The sequence below is a fragment of the Purpureocillium lilacinum genome (assembly GCF_023168085.1).
Source record: "Purpureocillium lilacinum CBS 284.36 DNA, scaffold_2, whole genome shotgun sequence".
NCBI lineage: Eukaryota > Fungi > Ascomycota > Sordariomycetes > Hypocreales > Ophiocordycipitaceae > Purpureocillium > Purpureocillium lilacinum.
This window is the reverse complement of record NW_027072112.1, coordinates 1,229,278-1,253,409: the sequence shown is the minus strand read 5'-3', so window position 1 is coordinate 1,253,409 and position 24,132 is coordinate 1,229,278. Positions and strand designations below refer to the sequence as shown.

The window sequence follows — 24,132 nt, the reverse complement described above, 5'->3', positions numbered from 1 at the left end:
ATTCGTATCTCGATGAGCGAATGTGTGCGCCGTGGCTCCGGTCGCGGCCGCTTCACTTGGTGCACCTGGTGTTGACAAAAAAGCCCGCAATGGCTAGCCAGGGCTGCATCTCGGCTGTTGTGGCCGCGGCTTCGGCAGGGCTTCCAGAGTTCTTCGACGGGCGGGTCGCGTTACTCAATCGACTCGATGCGCCGCTCTCGATTGGCTCGGCCAACTTGTGCAACCATGGCTGTAAACATGGAGCCACTGCAACGTGCCGTCCTGGCTGTGGGTTTCTGACGTGTAGCTCGTGGCAAATCTCCACTGGACCGGCGGCTTGCCGGTTCCCCTGTCCAGCTTCCAGTCGACCTACAAGAGGCCTCGCGACTGGGCCGCCATGCGATGCAGCAGCAAAGCCAAGTTTTCGTGCGCCAGCTGGAACAGTGGCTGGCGCGACACGCCACTCCAGCGTCGCCCGGCTGCTGGACCCATCAATCGTAGCTGAGTGATGTCCAACGCACCGGCACCCCATTGGTTGCAACTTCGTAAGGCTTCGCCGACGGTCGTCGCGGTGGGAGAGCCCATCGCGCCCGGCCGGGGCGCTGGTTGTCGAGCTTCCCGCTCCGACGCATCGCCATCTCCATGACGGCGATGCGGATAAAGTCCGAGTTCTCTCGCATCTCGCGCTGGCGCATGCCGGGCGCCGGGGTCGGGGGGCGCGTCTGCTGACCGGTACTGGCGGACTGCGGCGACGTCGAGGGGTAAGGGCTGCGCACGGAGGGGTGCGGCGAGCGCGAGCGCTGCACCTTGTAAGTCTGCATCTGGATCGAAGCGGAGAATGCCCGGCGCGGCTTGGGTTGCGGGTCGATGAGGCTGCTCGTTGTTGGGTTCAGATACCGTCGCAGCTCCGCCGAAGGCATCTCTTCGGTGACGGGGGGTCTGCGTTCGTCCGCATAGGGCACGTTGGGGTCAATGGTGAGTATGGACCGCGTCAGAAAGTCGTCGGGCGGGATCGAGGGGAAGTTGATGCTGGAGAAGGACTTGGCGGCAGACCGCAACGCTCGCAATGAGGCCGTCAGGTTCGATTTGAAGACGGACCTCAGTGGCTTAAAGGGCTCGAGGAACTGCAGCTTGGTAGATTCCCCCTCGACCGACTCCCCGAGCACCTGTAGATCCAATTCCTCGAGGTCCAACGCGTCGCCGGCGAGCGGGTGTTCCTCGGTGGCGTCTGGGGGCGAGCGCACGGGCTCGAGGCTCTTGCGCATGGGGCTGAGACGTCGCTTCTGCGAGCACTGACTGCGGGGCGTATCGACCGACGAGAGCATGTCCGTGACAAAGGAGTCGCCGAGTGAGGGGATGGAGTCGATGGACGTGGTCCTGGCGAGGGCGGAACCGACGTTGCTCTCGGTCAGACTGGCGTCGTCGTCGGCCAGGTCGTCAGGTGGCGAGAGGAGCACGTCCATGGGCCCGCGGCTCAAGGTCAGGCTGAGCTCCTTCTCCGAGACATGTTGGTCGCCGACGATCTCGTCGACGGTCAAGGGCTTGTCACTCTTCCGCCGCCGGCGTGTCTGCCGCGGGATGTCGGTGACGGCGAGCAGTGCGGCGAGGGATGGCGATAATGATTCGGGGTCGTGGGCATGATGGCGCGGATGCCTGCGGCGGTGATGCGTCGCGGCAGGGCGCTTCACGGTATGTGCCGAGTCGCGGTTGGCGTGCTTGGGGATCTGGACGGGACTCGTAGGGGTCGTCGGCCGGCACAGGCTGGTGGTGGTGCTGGGGGGACTCGACGGAGATAAACTGTCGGACGCTCGCTTGGCTCTGCCGCGCTTGACCATGGCGACATCGAACTCGGAGGAGGCGAGCGAGGAAGATACGGAGGGCGAGGGCGAGGGAGAGAGGGAGCTGGAGCCGAGGGTCGACGAGGACGCACAGCGGACGGGCTTGACGGTGACGGTGACGCTGCTGTCGGCGTGGGTCGCGTGTGCATGCTTTTTGGAGCTCCTGGTGCTGCTGAGGCTGGTGCTCCGAGGCGAAGAGGAAGCAGGGTCGTCGGAAGAGACTGGTTTGCTGCTGGCGTGTTGCGAATGTGTCGGGGGAGAGGATGGAATGCCCTGCCTCGGGAGACTGGACCAGAGGAGGGATCTCATCATTTTGACTGACACAGTTCCTGGTCCAGCACCGCTGGTAGTGCAGGGCAGGTACTAGAGGTACGTGTCACTGCTGCAGCCGCGCGGGGGCATGCTGGTCCGCTGGGCGAGACCTGGCTGTAGGCGGTAGGGGATCGAATTCAGGGGACCGTCGGGTTGGGACTTTTGGCGCCGATCGGCGGCTTGCTTGCCGGCTCGCAGGGGCAGAAGAGCAGGGCTGCTGGCGGACGGGGGCATGTATCTACAGAGTAAGTACCAAGGGCCGTACTTTTGTTGTCACCCTCCCCGTCTGCAGCGCTGGCGAGAGTTCAGGTACCAAGGGGTGCTGCCGTCGCCCGTGCCTGACGCTCGCGTGTCGGTCGAGTCAACCCAGGTTCGTGGATTCGTGGATTCGTGTACTTCGTACGTAACGCGGCCCAAAGATGGCAGGAGGCGGCCAGCCAGACTAATGAGAGTTGCCCGAATTCAGGGCCGGCGGGCCTGACAGGGTCGGGCCTGAGCCTCTAAACTCGAAACTGGCAGGGCCCTGCGCAGTATTGACTCTTGTCTGGCAGGCGCGGCGGAGGCCAGCCAGGCAAGCCAGGCAATGGCGGCGCTGCTGACGGCAGGTGCAGGTGGGCGAGTGGGCGTGGGCGTGGGCGGGCGTGCGTGGGCGCCTGCCCTGGCTATGTGCCTTGGGTGGTGCGGTGACGCCAACGGCGGCGGGTCAGGCTGTGCCTTGCAGCGGCAGTCGCAACCACTGTGCTGGAGCGCAGGCGAGCAGCACCGCGGTGGAGGAAGGAACGAGTGAGGCAGTCGTCAAGGGAGGGAAGGGACGAAGAAGAAGAAGAATAAAGGACGGAAGGGGGGGACGGAGTCAAGGCGAGGATAACAACAAGATCAACCCAAGATGCCAAAAGACCGACGAGTCCCGCTCGTGTGCTGGGACCATCCGACCTTCCGCAGACGGGCGAGTGAGAGCGACGAAGCGATAGCGGGCGATGCCTTATCAGCAGCCTACGGCGGCGGCGACCGGGGTGTGGCGCCTGGTGTGTTTGCCTGAATGAGATGCGAGACAGCCCAGCTGGGGCGCGGCGGCGCAGCACCCGGCGGCGAGGGCGGCGACTTGCGGACACGCCGGCAGGCGGAGCAGGACGGGTTTGTTCGTCTGTCCGTTGCGAGACGAGACGACAAGCACTGATGACTCGCGAGCAGCACGTCTGGCTCCGAAGCCGTATATTTGCGTTCGTCGACTCGGCGCTCGTTGAGCTTTCTCGTCGTTCCGGAATCAAGGCAGCAGTCGCAGCTCAGCCAAGCAACGGACTGGCTTTGGGGGGTGGCCCGATTATAAGAGGCTTTGGTCACACACACACAAAGACGGACACACGCAGCAGATGATGGTGATGCTGACCCCCAAGGAGCCTTCCCATCCACCGAACCGCCCCTCATTCGCCGACGGCCCTTCGCTTGCACTCGCGCGCGACCAAGGTGCCCCGTCCTTCGTTCACGGCCGACCCCCTCGAGCCCCCAAGGTCAGCCCGCCCGCCGTCGAGCCCCGTCATCATTGGAGTTGGGCCGCCGACCCGACGACTCGTTTGCTGGGCAGCCGGTCTGCTGGGCTGCTGGGCTGCCCCATTCGGGCCAGCGCAGCAGCGCGGTTGTGCTCACAGCTGGCGACGGGCCAATAGTCCGGGCCCTCAAAAGGAAGCGCGCAGCGCCTGGGAGCAAGCACAGACTCAGTCGGACTCAAAGGTGTCAAAAAAGCAAGGCCGAGCCATCCGGGCGGCCGGCAACGGAGCCATATCGTCGGGCACTTCTGGAACTCTGGGGTTGGGCTTCCCGGCCTATTCCCCGTTGGGCCAGCCCACGCACTGGTGGCACGCTGTTATCGTCTCCTGGTTCTTGGCTGTGGCACCCTGCCCCCCTTCCCGCGGTCCTGAGGAGTTCTCAGGTTGCCATCCTTCCTGGTCTCTGGCTGGTCCGTGACCCAGCGCCTCTGCCATTTCGCTGTGTGTCTTATCTGTGCAGCAACCGAGGTGGCACGCGTGGGAGAAGAATAGTCGCGCAACAATAGGCACGGGCTGCCGTGTCACCGCTGCTAAATCCAGTTATGCTTCTTTGCCCAGATGCCCGTGCGCAGGACCAGCTCGACCCAAAGGACGTTTCCCTTAAGGTTGTTCCCTGGCTCGATGTCACGGTGGCATCGACGACGGTTGGCTGGCTGCGCGCCGTAGCATGCAATACCCGCACTTCCCCGCAACCGGTGCGCGTGACCAAGTACCGGGCGATAAGGCGGCACTCGTCGCCTCGGCGTGAGTGGCTGCCTGTCGCTGACGCGCGCTGACTTGGGCTGGGCTGCTCCACGATGCGGCGGGCGCTGCCGCGTTATCAGGTCGGAGAGTTGCAGTGTCGCAATGTGTCACGAGCGGCTGTCCATGGGGGGCGTCTGGCGTTACACGGCCCTTGGGAGACTGCCTCGGGTGCGTCCCTCGCAGCGGAACATGAAACCAACCGCTACCCTCTGGCGTTCACGCACAGCATGGAGCGGCGCCGTCTAGCCACTGCCGTCGCCCACATGTGGCGCCATCCTTCTGTCCGACTGCTGCTGAGACTGTGCCGTTGACGACCTCGACGGCGACGACGGGACTTGCCCCCACCAGCTGGATGAACAGCTCTTTACATCATGAACGCAACGGAAGGACAGTCGATCAGGACAGTTTGCCCGCGAGCTAGCCCTGCAGCTTGTGCGTGATGCAACCTAGCCCGCCTCGGCTTGGCTTTGGCCAGCCAAGGCACGATGGTGCAGAGAGTGATGACGCTGGGAATGCAGCGACGGCGACAGCTTCGAAGCGAGGGCAAGTCGATAACCGACCCGCGGCGGAGCGTCGAGATCGTCCCCGTTGGTGCCCTGATCGAGATCGCTGGCTCATTGAGGATGGGGGCTCTGCTTCGCGCGTTCTGTGTGTTCGCGGCCAGGACCGGCTTGCCGTCTTGTCCACGGCGCAGATGATTCATCCTCGACTTCCCTTCTGGTCCGGCTGCAGGCAAACTCGAGCCCGTTGGCTGTGGGCGTCGCCAATGACAGCGGCCGTGTCGTTCAGCCGACGGGATCTGCCTGGGCGGCGTTGCGCCGTCCCGTCTTCACCCATTCGCGCCCCATCGCCAAGTGCTCCGTACGAGGCCATATTGCCATGAGCCCATTGCAACACATTGGCATCCTTATCCCCCTCGTGCCATTTGTCGCGAGGGTTCGTTCCATGGCAGGTCACAGCATGCCGTCATACCCACCGTCCACCTCCGCGCTTCCAAGGACCGAGGGCGATGACGCGGGGGCGGGAGTGGCTCCACCGGGCCCTGCAGGGTCTCTCGTCTGGCTGCAGGCCCGCCAGGCTCAAAGCAGCATGGCACTGTCGCAACTGCGATGCGGATGGATGTGTGGATGTCGGGCAGCCACAGCTGGAGCAAGGGCTTGCCAGGACAGGCCAGACGCCTTCCCCTCCCCCGCGTTTTTGCCAGGCGATCCCACGTCTCACTCGAGTGCCAGGCGTCGGCAGAGACCCGTGCAGAGAGGACAGCGCTGGCGAGGCGTGCGTTCCAGAAGGCTTCACCGGCGATGCCTCCAAGGGAAGGAGCATTGAACGGCGCGGGATCCCTTGTGTTTATTCATCGCCATCCAGCCGCCACCATTCAGTCTTTGCGGGAAATCGACCCTCGTCCTCTTCAATTCGACTCGAGTGAAGCGGGCATCTTGTTCTCCAGGCCGACCACGCCTCGCGCATCACACACACACTCAACAATCGCTGTCCTCGTCCAATCTCGAGTCTCGAATTATCCGACCCCCACCACACGCGACCCCCTTCTTCAGCTCCCGGCGGCCAAGACACGAGCCGGACGTACGCGATATCCCCGCCCGAGGCGCCGCCCGAAGCGATTCTGCAAGAGAGCGAGTCGACGCGGCTTGCCCTCACCGGAACGGGAACGGCAAACACCCACCCGCTGAAGATGGCCAGCCATTCATTCCATCCGGAGTTGTTTCTTGACGCCTGCGATACGGCTTACAGTTCATCGGACGGCTGGATCGCCGGAGTCAGGTGCTGGCCAGGTGACCACGCCCCCGCCACCGAGACGACGCTAGCTCCCTCGTCTCTGCTACTCAACTGTCGATATCCCTGGGGTGGAGGCCAGCTAAATGGACTGAGATGTGATGTATTGGTGAGCTACTGCGCCCGAGGCGCCGACTACCATGACGCCGGCCCAGGCGAGACCTTCTCGGTAGCATTCCAGCCGTGAACGCTTCTCCTGATGCTATCGAACGATGGCACCAGCAAGCAAAATGCTAACCACAGGGTTCCGCAACTCTCATTGGCCGGCCTCCGACTACACTCATCGCCCATCTGAACTGCACAATGGTCAAGAACCTTGATATCGCCCGCGAAGTCTCTACTGTGAACCAACTCCGTCGTATGATCGATCATGGGAGCTCCGCGTACATGACTGGCGGCGTACCCGCAAGCTCCTGCTTGTGTGTAGAATCGCCGAGCAGCTCTCCCGGGCCGTAGGTAGCGTCCGTCCTTGTCGCAGTAGCTTCATTGTAACCCTTCTCAGTTCCACACAGCGGCGTGTCTGAGGTAGGGCCATCTTGGCCCTGATGTTTGATGAGGCGCAAGATGTGCGCGAGGCCTGCCACGGCGATGAGCACGGGAACGCCGACACCCAAGCCCACGCCGAGCCCGACAGTGAGCGGAGAAGGGCCACCCCGAGTCTGGTCGCCTTCGGTTGTCGACGTAGGGGATGCACTTTCAGTCATCGACACAGTCATTGACACGGAGTCGGTCTTTGAGGAAATAGAAGCCCTTGTGACTGTTCGCTCGGTTGTCGACGCCGCCTCCGCTGTCGTGGTCGTCGTCATAGACATAGTAGCCGTCGAGCTAGCGATGGTCGACTCCGCGGGTGTGAGAATGCTCCTCGTGGGCAGCACCAAACTCGGGATCTGAGGCACGCTCGTGGTCGGCTCATCGAGTCTCGGCATGCACTCCCAGTCCGTGTCCGTCACATCGAGGTGCACGCTCGCCTGTTCGCACGCCTTTTTGACTTTGGCGGGCACCACTTGGAGTTCGCTGCTCGAGCACGCGTCAAACAGGCAGCACGGCATGAAGTCGTTGAAGTTCTTGTCGCGGCACTGGCACGCCGTGTCGGTTGCGTTGCAGTTGCCCTCGCTGCTGCCAGAGCTGCCGAAGGAGGAGAAGCAGTCTTCCTAGTTTGTCCATCGAAAATGTTAGCTTCCTGAAAGCAAAGGGATGGTGGGCTGGGCAGGCTAGAGGTACTCACGGCACACTGCTCGAGACCGAGGACGGTGGTGAGGCTCGCCACGACGGCCATGATGAGCCATATGATGCGCAGGCGCGACATTTCGATTGCGGTTGTGTCGTTGCGTGTTGAATTTGATTTCCAGGGTTTCGGGTGGCGGAGGCGGCTGCACAGTGAGGCAGCAAAAAAGGAAGAGTTGAAGGTGTTTGTTTGATCCGAGCAGGTGCCGGTCTGCACAATAGAGGAGAGGTCAGCTTCGAGCAGTGAATGCCCGCCCGTAGCCCACCTGGCGGGCAGCTGGCGGCGGGTGCCCGCGTTTGAGCACCGGGCGGGTCAACGTCGGGTTCGCCAGGCTTTTCCTTTCCAATGATGGCTTGAGGAAGAACGACGTGGAAGCAGAACAGAGGAGAGAGCTTCGCCTGGGGGGCTTTTTGGTGGCCAGGGCTGTGAGCGAACCTGTGAGCCTGTAATATGCAGCGGTGTCTGTTCTTGATATTCATCCCCGCGGTTCACCTTCATGCCCACCGGCCTTTCCATGCCTGTTGATGACCCTGAATTCTTGCGTCACTCACTCTTGGCTCCTCAGAAACCCTTTGTTATACTCTATCCAGCTTTTGATCCTTTCGTGAACTACATCGGCTACTCTGACTGTGGAGTTTTACATCCAGTGTTCCTGGCCACAGAGCCACATAACCCAAGAAATGATCTTTGGGTACACCAATGGCTGCCACCCCGGCTCAAAGCCACCTCAGCCCATGCTCAACGTACATCATCGTTAGATGGGCCTTGTCAGGACACCACCAGAGAGCCATTCCCTAGGCGGAGTCCACCCCCCATCGTATATCCATGTCGAGCTGGACCAGGTGTCCCCAGGGCGAGTAGCCGGGTTCCTCCTCAACGAGTCCACGACTCAGCGAGGCACTAATCCCATCCATGCAGTCTCTCCTCCATCAATGACCCCTCCTGTCAGGTGTTCGTGTACAAGTATCCTACTAACGATCCCCATGTGCGCATTCATGAAGCTCACCAGAATGGAGCCCTTGCCCGCCGCGACAAGGTCGTTGATGGTGTTCGCGGCGGTGAGGTACAGCCCGTGCTCCAGGCCCAAAACCCTCCTCGCAGTGGTCCCGCCGCAGAGAATCCATCCCACAATCCACGCCATTCCGTCTTCGCGCGTCAAGTACTGTGGCACGGGGCCAGCAAGATGCAGCAGCGGGAGGCGGGAAAGATTGACCGCTCGCAGAAACGTCCAACAGCGACGATGTGCCTGCAGATACGGGAAGGCCAGGTCCCATGCCTCCGTCTGCAGCGAGCGAGCGAGAGACAGCACGAGCTGCTCCGGAGTGACTTTGACCTCGCCGGCTGCATTTTTGTGGCCCAGGCTTTGAAGCATGGTCTGCAGGTGTTGGTCGAGGTCTTCCCCTGGTCCAGGCCTGAAGTCGTATACTTGAAGGAAATCGTATCCGGGATTACCAGGTCGCCGCGGCTCGTCAGTCATGGTATAACTAGTGCGCGCGATTATGTCCTCGATTTGCCCGAGCGTCCAGTCCAGCGCTTCGACGTTTCTCAAATACCGCCCTTCGAACATGGACGAGACGGGGACTCGGGTCTTGATGCCCCGGCTGCCAGCTCGAGATTTCTTCGGCATAAGCATCCAGCCTCTGAGTCGAATGGGGTCCTTTATGGTGGTTAGCGAAATGCCCATCTGCATAATCCAGCGCCGTAGATAGCCAACTGGGCAAGTGGGTGCCCGGCCGACGAAGCAGTCCAAAATATTGATCCTCGCCCCGGCTGCCTCCAAGTCGGCCCAGACTCCAATTAGGCGTTCCCGCCTGAGTGCGTTATAGAGATGGGTCGCCTGGATTATGGACTCCCATGCGTTGATCATGTCGAAGCTTGCTCTGTACAGTCTTGTCCTGATGTGATAGAGCATCAGGCCGCTCAAGACGGGGGAACGCTGGAGCATCTTGTGAGGCTGCAGCCAGGTCAGCCGTTGCACGTTTTGCCCTCGGTATGCCTCCTTCTTGAACTCCAACACGGGGTCCTTCCATAGCCACTTGATCTGTTCGAGTATGTTTCGAAGGGCCTCATCGCTGGTGGCGCGTGCGGAGCCACGTCTGATGTCCGCGCCGTGATGGAAGTCGAAATGAAGCTCCAGCTGGGTCGCCATGTGGACCATCTGCCGTATCAAATGGTTGAAAACATCGACAGCCTCAGAGCGCAGACAATGGTATATGTCAAGGAAGACTTGAGCCGCAAAGGCCGCGCGGAACGTCGCGGAGCCCGTCTTCTCCATCTCACCCACGCTGCGAATGAACTCGTCGCGGACGGGGTATGAGGGCACACCGCGCAACACAGCCAGCGCCTCGCAGTAATGATCCCTCACAAGATAAAAGTCCTCCAGAAACTTGTCCTCATTGCTCATGGTGGCCCGTTCTCGCGACGGCTTGTCAAAATCGAAGGCGGTCCGACTTGAGGTCAAGAGTTCGTCAGACTGGCTGAGTTTGTGGATGGCGCTGACGTGGAGAATGGCCGTGCAAAAGCACACCTCCGCAACGCCCAACGTGTCGAAATTTATAGGGTCCTTCGCAGAGCACTTGAGGTCCTCTGGGTCGTAGCCTTCTGCGAGGCATGTGGCGAGGTAGTATTGACGCGCTACGTGCAAGAGGCCGCCATGCGCGTCCAGCAGCGGCAGCACATCGGCCATGACTCCACGGGCGAAGTCTATGGCGGTGTCGGTGGCAATGGCAGCGGCCATGGGATCGAACTTGGCCTTGGACTGAGCCCAGATGCCGACGATTTGAGCGCGAATCTTGCTGACATCCTGGACAAGCATGGCATACGCAAACAGGGCATCCTGCCACGACGTCGGGTCCTCGACCTCATATTTCGTGTTGTTGACGGCTTCCTTGTCCGACCGAGGAGGTACCGGTGTATTCAAGAACTCATCCGACGGCTCGTACACCTTGAGGCCGGCGAACCTGTTGCTGGCATACTCGTTGGTGCCCTCCTTGTCGTGACTCTGATGGTCGTCCGCTGGTGCCGCCGGAACCAGCGGGTCAAGCACGTCGCGAACTCGGCAGAGCACATCCACGAAAAACTCGTGCGTACGCTGCGCGTCCGGGGACAGCTCCTCGCCATGTCTCGTTAGCTTGCTTCCAAACGCCGCCCGCGCCCTGATGACGCGCTTCAGCACGGCCCAGACCCTGGCCGGCACCGACGCAACAGCCCCGGAAGAGACAATGTGCTCTGCAAGCGGGACGAAGGCCTTGATGCGGATGGTGTGTCGGTTGTTGCTGCCGGCGTCGACAGCGGTGGTGGTTGTTTCCGGAGCTGCTCTCGCCTTGGTCTTCCTCCTTGGCTTGCCCTTCCCCCTGCACGTTACCGGCTTATTCTTCGTCTTCGGCTGCTGTTGCTGCTGGTTTTGCTGTTGCATCTGTCTCTGGAGTCTGACGCCTTCGGGGAGCAGCTCATCAGGGCAGCCCGCTGCGTCAGCCGTGGAGGCAAGCCACGAGGCGACCGCGTCCGTGTCGTCCTTGTACTGTCGATTCACGCTGACCAGCGCAGCGGGGAGCATGGCGATTATTGGGACGGGTACGGGTGCAGAAACAGAAACGGTAGGCGGTTTGGGTTGGTGATGGAAGGAAGAGACGTGGTCGCGACATGAACAAGCAAACGGAAAGAACGAGAGCGACAAGGAAGGCACGTGCCGGGGCAACGCCTGAGCATTTCCAAGTAGAGAATTACTGACCTGCGCTGGCTCAACCGTGGCAGCCCCTGAACACGTCCCCCTCAGTCCACGGTAGAAACATGTCCTTCCATCCAGTCCGGTACCCGGGCCGCACCCAAGGCCCACGCAAACGGCAGCACCATGGGCAACGCTCGCTCGTGGACCTGCATCGTCCCTTACCCTTAGGTCTACTTATCTCCTGTCTGCAATGGGATCCCAGATGATGATACGTTCCCTAGGCGTTGCTTGGCTCCCTATTGACGCTATGATCTCTGTCGCTGTGATCTCTGCCGTTGTGATCCCTGCCGCTGCGATCTCTATCATCACGGCCTATCAATGACCAAGAAGCTGAAATGACCCGTACCAGTCTCAAGGGCGCAGGCCAGCGTTTTAAGCTTGGCCGAGCAACGTTCAGGTTCCCCTCGATACCATCCATTTACCCTGCACTCTACCGTCTACTACGTCAACAAATCCAGCACTACCTTAGTACCTGTCGACGGCCACAGCATATCGTCACAAGGCGACATAAATCAACATAGATCAACATGCCAATTAAACACCAGCAAAGTCAAGGCAGTAAAGGGTAGACACCTCCGTCTTCATCCATTCAGCTACAGCAGCAACTAATAACCAAGCTACCAACTCAAAAACCCGACTACTTCTCATCGCCGGTCATGAGTCTCATCGCGAGAGTCAACCAACTTCCCTTTCACCCTTTTTTTGCTTCTGCTGCGTCTTCACCATGACTGATTCCATGTACAGCCCCTCTCTTTCCTGCCAGTAGACCGCGCCGTGTGCTGCTATCCACAAGACCAACATGGAAATGGGGAGAAGAAAGAAGAAAAAGGTTTCAATCAAGCCGCCAACACCGTCCCGTTTTTTGCCCCAGCGGATGGCTTCTCTTCAACCATCAAGCAACGTACCGCCGCCGTCCTCTCTATGCAACGTGGCCCCGAATTACCAGTAGCTAAGCCAAACCCCCCATGAATAAATACCGCTCGCATTATATATATGTGACTCGTCAACCTGGGCTCAACCCGTCTTGGTTCGCCCGGCTGCCCAGCTGAGCCTCTTGCCGCGCAGCTTGGTTCCCTCGCGGGCCTCGTCGTCGCCCGCATCCGCCTCTTCCTCTCCCGTCGCGCCGCTGCTGTTCTCGCGCTGGCTGCTCATGCGGTGCGTGAACGCGCTGATCCGGTCCCGCAGCCCGCTGCCCGTCGTCCGCCGACGGTCGCCCGAGTCGAGGTTGCTGGCGCTCGTGGCCGGTCTGTTGTCCCCGCCGCTGACGTTCCGCAGGGCCCGGCGGTGAGACGACATGAGCCCGCCGCTCGACGACGGGCGCAGCAGATCGATGCCGAGCCCGTTCTCGGGCCGGCCGTCGACTGGTGTCGGAGGGGTCATGGTCAGCGACGCCGGGATGCTGGGGCCGTTGAATCCCGAGCGATGAGACCGCCCACTCGCGATGCTGCTACTCCTACTCGCCGATCGCGGCGCGGGAATGCTGCTGTGCGTGCTGCCACGCGTCGACCGCGGCGGCGACCGCGAGTAATCAATCGGCGACGTGCCGTACATGCTGGACGAGTCGTCGCCGCTGTCGTTGATGCTCCCCGCGTACTGCGATGCGCTCATCGACGACATCATGACAGAGCCGTTCGCCAGCTCCCTAAGCCTGTTGCGCTGCTCGGCGTTGGGCCGGTGCTTCGAGAACTTGTTCCCGATGATGGCTCCCGTGTGCGAGATGAGCGCCTTGACGACGGCCTTTTTGAGCGCGAGCGCGAGATCCAGGTTGGACCACGTCTTGTTCTGCCACTCAATCGTCGGCAGCCTAAACACAAAGTCGTGCACGTCCTCAAAGTTGCGTTGCTCCTTGCCCTTGTAGCTCAGGCAGAGCACGACCGAGGGCATCTTGATGTGCGCAAACGTCATGTAGTTGCTGGCGCGCGTAATCATCTTGGTGAGGTCGTCCGACGGCTCCTTGTCGTCGGCAGACGCCTTGCCGCGCAGCCCGAAGCGCGAGCTCTTCTTCTCCGCCGAGTCGCGGCTGTCCTTGGACGAAAACCCCGTCGACGACCGTGGAATGGTACCCGGGCGTGGCGTGCTTCCGCTACGCAGCGAGTCGTGTGATGCCTTTTTCGACAGCATGCCCCTGCCGGTGCCGCCGCGGAACAGCCGGAACGTGTGGCCCTCGCCGCTGTTGACGCTGAGGGCCTTTTTCGGACTGCGTTCCTGGGTGGCGTTGGACTGCAAGGTCGGCCGCAGGCGAAGCTCCAGAGACCCGGCCCTCGTAGAGAAGCCGGACGAGTCCTTGTCCATCGATGGCGTACCCAGCCTTGTGCTCGAGTCTTGTGGGGACTCGTCGTCTTCCTCGTCATCGAAGCTCATGTCCTGTTTGACAATGTACGGCGACTGCGTCTTGGTTGACGACCTGTCCCCGTCCATGCCGGGGAATATGTACTCAAACAGGCGTTTGCCCGCCTCACGCTCCAGTTGAATCTTCATCGGGAACAGCTCAACCTCGAAGCGATCCATAACGGGGATACCAGCAATCGCTTCCAGCATGTACCAGTAGACGCGAATCATGTCCGAGTCCTTGCCAAGCATGGAGTGCGTCTTCTCATCGCCGTAATATGGGGTGATGATCTGCGGGTATGTAGCGTCTGGGAGCAGATTCAGACCGAGAACCTTGCCGACACGGATCAGGTTGGCGTGCGAAAGATCCGAGTTGTCGGTACGGTCGTACTCAACGTCCTTGAGCTGGAGCTCCACGAGCGGCTCTCCCGAGTCCAGCATGAGATGCCAGACGATGTCGCGAGCCGAAATGCTCCACTTGAGGAGAGCGTTGGTGTCGCTCGTCATATCGTACTTGCGTTGAGACGTGGTGATGGCCTTCATCATGAAGAACAGCTCGTCTTCACAGGCAGCCAGGTCCCGCTCCAGTGACAGGCGGTCCTCCCAGCCCCTCTTGTCGAGGTAGTGCGAGTACATCTGGAAGTGGTTCTTGATCTCCTCGAGCTGTCGGATCCGCTCCTGGAGCTTCTGCACAATCTTCGGCGCGCTGCTGAGGTCGCTAAAGTCGGAAGCCAGCATGATCTTCTCCAGTCTCTCGCTGCGATTCTTCTCGAGCGGCTCGCTGTACATGAGAAGGTCCAGCACGATGACATACATGGCGTAGTACTGCGACGAGTTGCAGAGGGCCCGGGCCTGCGGGAACTCGACCCAGAGATTGTCGACGCGGGACTCGGCAATCGTGTTCTCCTGCTCCGTCTCCTCGTCTCCTCCGTCAGTGTTGACCTCGTCGTTGTACTTGAGGCGCAGGTTGTTGAACTTGTCGTATCGGAGCATGGCCGACGTCTTCTCCACGACGCGCTTGAAGCCAAACGGATCTGCGGTAAAGTTGAACATGATCTCCATCGGCACCCACGGCGGCCAAGAAGACGCACCGGGCGCCCCGTACTTGCTGCCTGCGTACATGGACACAAGGTTCGTGGAGAACCATTTCTGGTGCGTGACGAAGAACTGCGTGCTGTCCATGTTGACGAGGAAACGCCGCTGCACGAGGCCGCTGACGTTGTCCGAGATTCTGTTCTTGTCCAAGACCTCGAGCACCTTGAGCTCCATGCCCTTGGCCGTGACCAAGACGACGTGCTTCTTATTCTTGTCGCTCTGCAGCTGGATTTGCGGCGCTATCAGACGCACGTGGTAACCGCGTTGCGGGCTGAACTCTTTGGATATGCCGCTCTCCAGGTCCTCAATGGCCTGACAGGTCCCGTCTCCGTTGGTCGCGAAGCTCGCGCACGTATATCTGCGCCCTTCACCCAGGATGTTCTTAATGCAATCCTCAAGATCATGCCCGCTGTCCTTTTCGTTCGCGCTTGGATCAGGAGACGAGGATGCGCCCGTTGTTGACTGTGCCGGGGCGGGCTTGTTGGCACGGGCCCGGTTCTGTTCCTCCACAATGTCCAAGATGAACTTGATGGCCGGGCGTGACAGGTAGTAGACGAACCCTCTCCTCTGGCTGTTCTGGTGGAAGTAGCGGAGCACAATGTTGCGCAGCAGGTTGTTCCACTTGAGCTGCAGGTTGTGGACGACGAAGCGGTTCTTGAAGTCGCTCTCAAACTCCGCCGCCGTGGGTATGTCCAGGACATTTTCGCTCTCGCTCGACGAGTCCGACCCATCGTCACGCCCATTGCCGTTGAAGGCCGGTATATTGGCAAAGGGCTTCGCCTGCATCTGCTCAAGCATATTCTCGAGAAACACCTTCTTGTCTTTGAGGACAAAGGCGTGCTTCCGCAGTGCCTCGATATCCGCCATGGTCTCCGGATCCGTGGACGTGTTGGTCTGCACCATCTTGAGCTCTGCCTCGCCGACGTTGCGAGTGTGAGTCGACATTTGCACCTCGAGCTGGTCGAGCCGCTCCTGGATCAGCTGCGCCTGCACGCGCTTCGGGTTGTCGTCTTGCGTCATGATGCAAAAGTGCGTTGGCTCGTTGCCGAACGGGCTGGTTCGCGTGGCGTCCCCGGCGATGTTGCCGCCAATGTCCGTCTGGCGAAAGTACGTCAGTCGCGGAGCGTACGCCAGCGGCAGGATCATGGTCGCAGGATGAGGCTCCGTTGGCAGGATCCAGTCCAGCTCGACAAAGTCGTCCATGTCGATCCAGCTAAAGTCATTGTCCGGAATCGTAAACCTGTTCAGGTCGGGTTTGTCGTCTTGATCGATGATGAGCGACGAGATGTCTCCTTTCTTGATGGCTTCAGTCGTGGTGCCCTTGAGGCTAGCCGAGACGGCACGAATATCCGCCCTCGCAAGGTCGAGCTGCGCCGCGTGGATCTTGATGCCCGACGTCCTGCTCTGCGTATTCTTGCCCTTCCCAAGCGTGTTGAACTCTTCTCGGCGCTGGTGTAGATCGAGTTTGAAGCTGTCGAGACGGACCTTGAGGCCTGTGGCAGAGACGGCGTTCTCCGAGTAGTCCTCTGCGTCTTTGTGCTTGTATATGTGCGCGAGGAAGAGGGGCGCCAGCAAGAGGTTGTACTTGAGCGTCGCCAGGTGCCGTCCAAACTTTTTGCTGTTCTTCTCTCGGCCAGGGAACAAGTTGCCTTGGCGGATGGGCAGCGACATGGGTTGGCTGAACAGCCCCCACCACTGGAAGAAGTGCGTGAAGAAACGCGGCGTCAGGTGCACCGTGTTGTAGCTTCTGGATGGCTCGGGGTTCTGCGACCTCCAGTCGCGGTCCACGGGTGCCCAGATCGCGATAGACAGGTGGATGTGGCGACTCCTGAACCCCCGCATGGCATCATAGGGCAGGCCGTCTTCGGTCGGCTTCGCAAAGATCGGGTTCTTCAGCACGACGTCGTAGTGCGGCTTGAAGTCGAAGCTTCGCTTGCCGTCCTCGATGGCTCGCTCAAACACCAACCCTGCCATCCACTGAACCTTGCCGGAGAGCTTCATGACGACCTTTTTGAATATTGCGCCCGCCTTCAGCTCGTCCTCGACGAGGGGTCCGTCGGGCGTGTCGCGGCGCCGTGCCGCCTCACGCACCAGGTGGCTGAAGTCGGGGATTGCCAGAATGTACTCGCCACTGTCGACGGTCATGAAGCGCTTTGGGTCGTCCTCGGCGTTGATATTCCAGCGCACATCATTGCGCCAGCACATTAGGAAACCAGCACCATTGCCCGTGACTTGGTACGGGTCGCGAGTGCCCTTGAGAGCCAGGTGCATGTCGCCATCTCCTTTCCAGGCGACGTGGACGCGCGAGTGCGTATTGAGCCGCAGTTTGTCCCAGAAGCCGACCCTCTCCGACGGATCGACCTGCGGCTTGGTGAAAGATTCGACTACCATCATCATGTCTTGCACAGCAGGCTGATAGCACGGACCCCAAGTGATGCGGGTGGGCAAGGCAGTATTGATGTCCATGTAGACTTCGGAAAAGGACTTGACCGGCCCAATCGTTCGCCGGACCTCGATGGCAAAGCTGCCCTCGTTGGACGACGCAGGGTCAGTGTGGCGAGGCGGAACCACCGTAACTCGGACGCGGCGCGTCGACTCGAGGCCCCTAAACTCCTCGGCAATGACAAAGTTGCCCTTGAGCTGGACCGCTTGCGTCCGGGACGACTGCCCGGTCCTCAGGCCCGGTATATGCAGGAAGGGGAGGGGATAGTCGCGCAGGGTTATCCTCGTCTCGCCCATGTTGACGGACACATGCATCGGAACGAGGAGGCTGTATTTCATGTCCCGCGGCATGCCTTTGCCAACCCTGTGAAGAAAGTCTGGCAGGTCCTGCATGGCAAACGTCGGCTTGTCGATGACGACGTGCAAGTCGGAGATCATGCCTGCCATGAGTGCCGGTCGCTGGGGCATCTCGAGGATGTTCTCCGTCTCCTCGATATCGTCTGGCAGTTCGTCAGGACCCCAAAACGCGCCCCGCAGCTCCCTCATGCCTGCCTGGGACACTTGGTACGCGCTGTCGATGCGCTTTCTCCAAGACTGCGCGTTGAAAAAGTCCAAGTGAGATCGCGCTTCGTCTTCCGAAACCTTGGCGTTGCCATTGATGCCGAGGCTCTCCCCTTCGGGATCGTATCGGGGCATGGTGTTTCGGCCAGGGCCATTACCCCTCTTTTCCTGATCGCCCATGCTGCGACTCCGGAACCAAGAAGCTGAGGAGTTTTCTGTTCGGCCTCGGGCAAAGGCAGATCGAGATCGAATCTTGCTTCCGCCCTTCCTGCCTTCTTCGCGGACCCTCTTCGACTTGACGCGGAACGCTTCTTCTCGCGCTATCCGCTGTATTTGCTCGATGCGTCCTGTCCGGTAGATGATACCCAGTTTCCACTCGAAGGCGCCGTCCTCCATCTCAAAGAGGAAGTTTCGAGTGCGAATAGACACCTTGGGGACCTTCTTAGGGTCTTCTGGCTTCTTGTCCAATATGTACTCGTTGGTGCCCGTCTTGAAGCGATGATGCAGCTGCTTGACGGATTTGAAGACGTTGATGAAGTTGTCGGTAATGCGAGCGACAATGACTTCATGCGGGACGGAGAAGCGGATGGCCTCAGTCACTACGTCGACCATCTTCTCCTCGACGACACCGCCGAAAGGTGACTTGTGCTTGGACTCGCGCAGGTCGACTCGCCCATTCTTGATGCTAATCATCTTGGCCCAAACGTTGCGCATTCGCGGCGGCTCGACATAGAGTCGGACGAGCTTCGAAGATAGGAACGGCGTCGACCATCGATGACGGCCAAACTCTAGGCCATAGATGTGAGCCATCACCAGTGGGTCGTGGGGCAGGTCGGTCTTTATCTGCACAAGAGCAGCCTTGATGTCCACGGTGACGAGCTCCGGAGTGACGGTAGACACCGTGTCGGCGAAACCAGGGGTTGAGGGCACTCTGTCCGGGCTGAGATACATGCCCTCTTGGCGAGGTCGGGCAACGTCTCTGCCAGTCCTCATGAAAGCCCTCCTCAGCGTCATAGTCGCCACGCCTACCGAGTAGTGCCGGTAGAGCGAGTACTGCAGCATGACTGTGCGAATGGATGACTGGATGTGGAACATGGGTCCGTGGTTGTCACTCGACGCAGAGAAGGCGAGCTCGAGGCGAGGAATGTTGACAAACGGCTCGGCCTCCAGCCTATCGGCCGCCTCCACGATCTGCGCCTCCATGCCTCGGGCATGTATAGCAAGGCGGCGTCCGTCGCCGACATTCTGCGGTTTCCTCCTGGCCCGTGGCGACGCAGGGGATGGAGTGAGGTCTGAGTCGGACTGCGTAAGGGACCTGCTGTGCGTTCGCCTCCTGGTCATCCGTCGGTGCAACCCATCGAGCCTGTGCGCTCGATACTCGGCAGAGAAAGTGTCGAGATGTAATGACACGCCTCTTGTGTCGTCTGAGATGTCTTCGTCCACGCCTGCAACTTCGATGTTGAAGTCGGAGGCCTCAAAGTGATATCGGATGAGCCAGTCCGGCATAGAGCGCAGGAAATTCTGGTGCTTCGGCGTCTTGGACTTGGCTCGCTTCACCGGCTCGACGTCGATGCGCAGCTGCCGCACGATTTGTCGCAAGCCATCGGTGATTTCCGGCCTCACCAGGCTGATGGCACAGGACTGGATGTTGCCCGTGACATCTACAGCAACGTCGGGCTTCGCGCCGAGATGGGCTTTGAGGTCGAGAGAGTCGGTCGTGATGAGGTTGAACCGGTCTCCGGAGCATGTCTGGTAGTATAGTTGGTGAGATTGCAAGCGCATCGCCCCATCCAAGAAATAGTGCAGGTCCTCGATCGGTGAGTGGGATGACTCGACGTCAAGCGATATGGACGAGATTGAGGAAATGATGAGGTCAAAGTCGTCCGAGTCCTCGGTTTCCTGCAGTGGGTTGAGTTTGATGCGGACAACGGGTTCGTGCATGGAGAACTTGATGTTGGCTTTGGGGAGCAAGCGCGAGATGAGATGGCTGGTTCTCTGGTGCTCGGGCTTTGGCGGCTTGGGCTTGGGTTGCATGAGCGCGATGAGAAGGGGGAGGTGGCACGGATCGAGGTCGATGGATGGCGACGTGACGACGGAATTAGCGAAGAGTATGTTTGCGTTTTTGGCCTCGATGCTCTCGCTCTGCGCCAGCTCGACCGTCTTGGACGGCAGCGTGGTGCGAGCGGTGGTAGTCGCCATGGGTATGTACAGCAACCGCTCCGGCTTGCCGTGGCCGTCGTCCAGGCCCACGGAGATGGACAGGGCAGCGGCGAGAGCTTCGTGGGCGATGTCCTTGGGAGAAAAGTACATGCGGTGCGCCGGAGACTTGGGGTCCAGGCGGTGGAGGTCTATGCCCACCTCCTTCATGGACACGTTGAGCAGCATGGGGCTCGCGGCGGGCTTCACCGTGGTGATCTTCTTGGACAGGCCGACGAAGCTCACCGCGAACTGGACCTCCTTGATGCCGCGGAGGATGGAGCTGGAGAACTCCTTGGAGTCGGACACGGCCCGCATCAGGTCATCGTTGGACGTGCTCCCCGGCTCGTCAATCTCCTGGATGACCTGGTCGAGGAATATGTCCATGGGCTCGTCAGTCTCCGGGACCGACGACTCCCTGCGCAGATCCTTGAACCGCGCAGCGCAGAGCACAATGTCGTCGTAGGGGACGTGGACCCTGCCGAGCTTGAGCGCGATGGTGGTTTCCCGCAGGCCGTCTCTCGTCTCGTAAAGGTAGCCGTGGATGTTGAGCAGGGCGTGGTCGAGGACCTCGAGCGACTCGCTACCGTTGGCAGTGAAGAGGACGCTGCGCACCGTGAATATCCACTCGGCCTGGCGGTGGTCCCTTTTGGTGGACTGGGACCGTTGGAGGAAGAACCGCGCGCGGTCGACCATTTTGCGCCGCGTGTCGACGGCAATGGTGAGGCTCCCGACCTGAACATTGCCGACGTCGACGACGTTGATGGTCGAGTTGGTGGCGACCACGTCCACCATGCGCAGCCATTTTATGTTTCTGTGCAGCTTCTTTATCCTCTCCTTGAACCTTGTGAGCTTCTTCCATGTCTCGCTGCGCGAGGCGGCCTGGGCCTTGCGGCGCGCAGACCGGGTTCTGTGCAGCGGCACCGACTCATCGGAGTCGCCATCGTTTGCGTCGAGCTCGTCGCCCTCCTTGGCTTCAGTAGCCTTGCGGCCATCAAGCTCGCGGATGTCGAGCGTGACGACGAGCTCTTCGAGCACGAGGCTTATCCAGGTCGGCTGCGCAAACGTGGGGCGGTGGATGTTGAGGCCGAGCCCGCGAATCTCGATCTTGAAGCCGTCGCGCGGGGTGTAGGCGAGTCGGCGGAGGGAGAAGTAGCCGATGCGCTGGATGGAGACGCCGGTGGTGATCCTGACGAGGGCGAACAGGACAAACGACGAGAGGTACGCGATGACGAAGAGGCCGAGCACAAAGGTCGGGTTGAAGAGGGCCATGGTCGCGTGGACCCCAATGGGCGGCCGACCAGAGCTATGTCACTGCGGACGAAGCTTGGGAGCGTCAGCAAGGGGGAAGAAGCACATGGCGGGCGGGCTGGCGGAGACGACGACGTCGTCGCCTCAGAGGGGAGGAACAGGCATACATGTAGCTTCCAGCAGTCGGGTCATGGCCTGGGGAGTCAGAAACGGTTCGAGGCGAGGCCCTCCATGGCCGCGTCGACTGAGGAATTCAGATGCTGGGTCGGGGAAGCGAGATGGTGTGGGAGGAGGCCGGGGTCGTCGACTCGAGGCGCAACAAAACGTGCCAGGGCGCGATCCAGCTCGCCAGGACACGAGTCCGTGGCTTCCGGCAGATATGTACGAGTATGTCGGCGGGCAACGGGCGGCGGCACGGTTCGCCTAGCGGAAGTCGAGCGGCGGATGGCGGCGGGTCGTCGAGGAAGGCCGGGCCGGACGGGCGGGCGGGCGGACTCCCTTTGCCCTGACGTCAGGAGCTGCTGTGCGTCCGAGCTCGAAGGGCAGCAGGACGGATGCCGTGCGGTTCGCAGGACGGGCGGGCAGAGGAGCGGACGGAGCACGGGGTCGCGTGAGGGTGTCGGTGCTCTCGGCGACGGATTGGCAGCGGGCGGTCCAAGGTCGGCGTCGAGTGTGCCGTCAGCGTTGGGGTTGGAGAAGATTGACGAGCGAGCGAGCATGGCGAGGAGCTGCAGGTGCGTCAGCCCTGGAGACTGGGGACAGCCAGGCCAACCCCAGCCTGTCCACCTCGGGCAGCCCAGACAGCGGGTTCCAGGCCCGGAGCTGCTTGCTGGGTGGCACCCGTGGACCGCTGGGGAGGGAATGGTGGGGTGGGCACGGCTGGGTTGGGGGCATTGATGCGCTAGGTGCGGCGGCGGCATGGGGGGGAGGTAGATAGTGGCAGGTACTTGAAACGTCCCGCAAGCAACGCCCTTGGGACCGCGTACCGCTCACACCCGCGGACGTCGTTAGCACCGGTCTGCAAGCCCGCCACGGGGCCACGGGGGGCGCGCACCAAAGCACCGCCTGCACCTCCAGCAGCGCCGTCGAATCCATTCAATGCCGCTCTCCCGTGCGCGAACCACCACCACCCCCCCGACCCAACCCAACCTTGCCAACCCAACCCACCGGCGCTTATCGCAGAGCCGCTAAAATGGCAACAATTAAACATTCCATCATCGTGATTTGTTGTTGTGACACGTGCGCCCGCCCGGTGTTGGGTGGACGGCCAGCGATGCCAGCCTGGCCGGCGCTGCTGCTTTGTTGCCGGCTCTTTGTGCTGCAGTGCAGTCATGTACAGATTACAGCGCTCCATCCAACCCAAGTCGAGTCCATGGAGGGATCAATATTGTGTCCCCGCCCAACGCAGAGTCGCAATTGTTTCCTTTCGCGCAGGCACGCGGGGCTCCAGCGGACGCGAGGAGGCTATCAAATCAGACCACGCTCCATTGTCCTGCCACGGAGGCCTCTGGGGCAGGGCAGGGCAGGCGCAGTAGCAGTCGGTATGGGCCATCAAGTGAACCCATCGAGTACATTTTAGTGCTCCGTACTTCGTACATACGAGGAGCAGCGGCGGGAGCCCCAGTCCCGCGTCAGCAGCCGCTGCAGAATCGTGCCAGGCAGGCCGTTGATAAACCCCCCGGCCGCGCCCTATCGTATCGTATTATGCGCGTATGCGAACGCCCATTTCCGTCCGGCCCGCGGAATGGTCGCAACCTGCGCCGTGCGCTCCGCCGAAAGCGCGGGGGGACGCTGCGTGATTGCATCACCAGCGCCGCGTCTACCCTGTACAAAGCAGCCGCAGACGACTTCCGTTCCCGACGTTTTCGCTTCGCTCGACCGGAAATTTGGAGTGCTCATAATACGCAGGATGCGTCCAATGGGCTGTGGCTGTCATGTTGGATCTGCTCACTTGTCATCAACATGTCGTCTCAATGGTGTGGCGCCAAATGCTGCATTGGAATCGAGGCTGCTTGGCGCTCAGCCCAACTTTAGTTCAACAGTTTCACAACGCGTGCGACTCACGTCGACGCCACGCGGCCACTTTGCGATGCAGACAACATTGGGTATTATTCCTTCTTGCACAATACGCCGTTTTCCCCACATGCGCCATGTCCTATGCTGTAGTATGTACACGTATCGAACACCAATATCCTACACTCGGCTGTCATACTCCTATGCCGCTATGCCCGTCCTTCGCCCCCTTTGCTCTCGGCGTCCTGTGCCCGAAGCTCGGCAATGCGGTCGTCGATGAGGGCAATGTCCACCTCGACCTTGAGTATCTTCTCGCCCATCATGTCAATGTACTGCTCGTCCGTCAGCCTCTTGAGCGGGCTCCATGACCAGCCGCCTGTGTCGTCCAGCGGCTTCGACTCCTTTGCAGCCATGCGGTTGGCGACGAGTTGCCCGCCAGCTCCGACGAGCCCCCATAGTACCATCGCCGGCAAGATCTTGGGCGGCCCGCCTGGATCATGTCAGTCAAGACTCCTGCTCGTCACCAACAGCCGAGGAACTCACGCATCAGCCCGGCCACAGCGCCGGTGGCAGAACCAGCAACGGTGCTCGCCTTGACCCTGTCACCGGGTCCAACATGCTCGTCCCCGCCGAGCGCACGTATGGCCACTGTCCTCGTAACTGTTGCAGGTTAGCAGAGCTCTGTCTGGCAGACGGGGAGCGGCACATACACCAGTAGCTCGTTCCTAGCGTAAACCACTGGACACCCGACAAGACGCCGCTGGCAAAGGGGTTTGTGTCTCTTGCAATTGCCCCTCCCACGCCGGCCAAGACTCCGGCGGCACCTGCGGAGGTCAAGGGTTAGCAGGCAGACTCTTTCGGGAGAGAGGGCGAGCGTACCGGTCCAGGCGCCCACCTTGACGGGCGGCACGAGCAGTTCCATCACCTCTCGGGGCAGCACGCCGGGCCTCTGCCTCGTGCGCACGGCCGACGGGCCGGGCTGAGGCTCATCCTGCGGGCCGCTGCCCATGGCGTCGTGGCTGTTGTCGTGGCCGTGTACAAGGGAACGAGGCCTTTGTTCGTGACTGCGCAGATATGGGCCGGGAA

General features: G+C 60.9%; 5 protein-coding genes across 5 annotated transcripts; all 5 read right to left on the bottom strand.

Moving 5' to 3' along the window:
* Positions 1–470: 470 nt before the first annotated feature.
* On the bottom strand, positions 471–2,129 carry PLICBS_002192 (uncharacterized protein; the record flags this gene model as incomplete). Its single annotated transcript, XM_018321824.1, has 1 exon — positions 471–2,129. The coding sequence occupies one exon, from the start codon at positions 2,127–2,129 to the stop codon at positions 471–473; it is 1,659 nt and encodes a 552-aa protein (XP_018179304.1).
* Positions 2,130–6,576: 4,447 nt separating this feature from the next.
* On the bottom strand, positions 6,577–7,514 carry PLICBS_002191 (uncharacterized protein; the record flags this gene model as incomplete). The annotated part of the gene is made up of 2 exons (XM_018321823.2): positions 6,577–7,359; positions 7,434–7,514. 2 exons carry the CDS (start codon positions 7,512–7,514, stop codon positions 6,577–6,579), a joined length of 864 nt encoding a protein of 287 aa, XP_018179303.2.
* A 713-nt stretch (positions 7,515–8,227) lies between these two features.
* PLICBS_002190 (uncharacterized protein) lies at positions 8,228–10,989 on the bottom strand (the record flags this gene model as incomplete). Its single annotated transcript, XM_065599974.1, has 2 exons — positions 8,228–8,305; positions 8,410–10,989. The coding sequence occupies 2 exons, from the start codon at positions 10,987–10,989 to the stop codon at positions 8,228–8,230; spliced, it is 2,658 nt and encodes an 885-aa protein (XP_065456046.1).
* Positions 10,990–12,174: 1,185 nt separating this feature from the next.
* PLICBS_002189 (uncharacterized protein) lies at positions 12,175–21,054 on the bottom strand (the record flags this gene model as incomplete). Its single annotated transcript, XM_018321822.2, has 1 exon — positions 12,175–21,054. The coding sequence occupies one exon, from the start codon at positions 21,052–21,054 to the stop codon at positions 12,175–12,177; it is 8,880 nt and encodes a 2,959-aa protein (XP_018179302.2).
* Positions 21,055–23,255: 2,201 nt separating this feature from the next.
* PLICBS_002188 (uncharacterized protein) lies at positions 23,256–24,055 on the bottom strand (the record flags this gene model as incomplete). Its single annotated transcript, XM_018321821.1, has 4 exons — positions 23,256–23,536; positions 23,590–23,706; positions 23,757–23,870; positions 23,926–24,055. The coding sequence occupies 4 exons, from the start codon at positions 24,053–24,055 to the stop codon at positions 23,256–23,258; spliced, it is 642 nt and encodes a 213-aa protein (XP_018179301.1).
* Between the last annotated feature and the right edge of the window lie 77 nt (positions 24,056–24,132).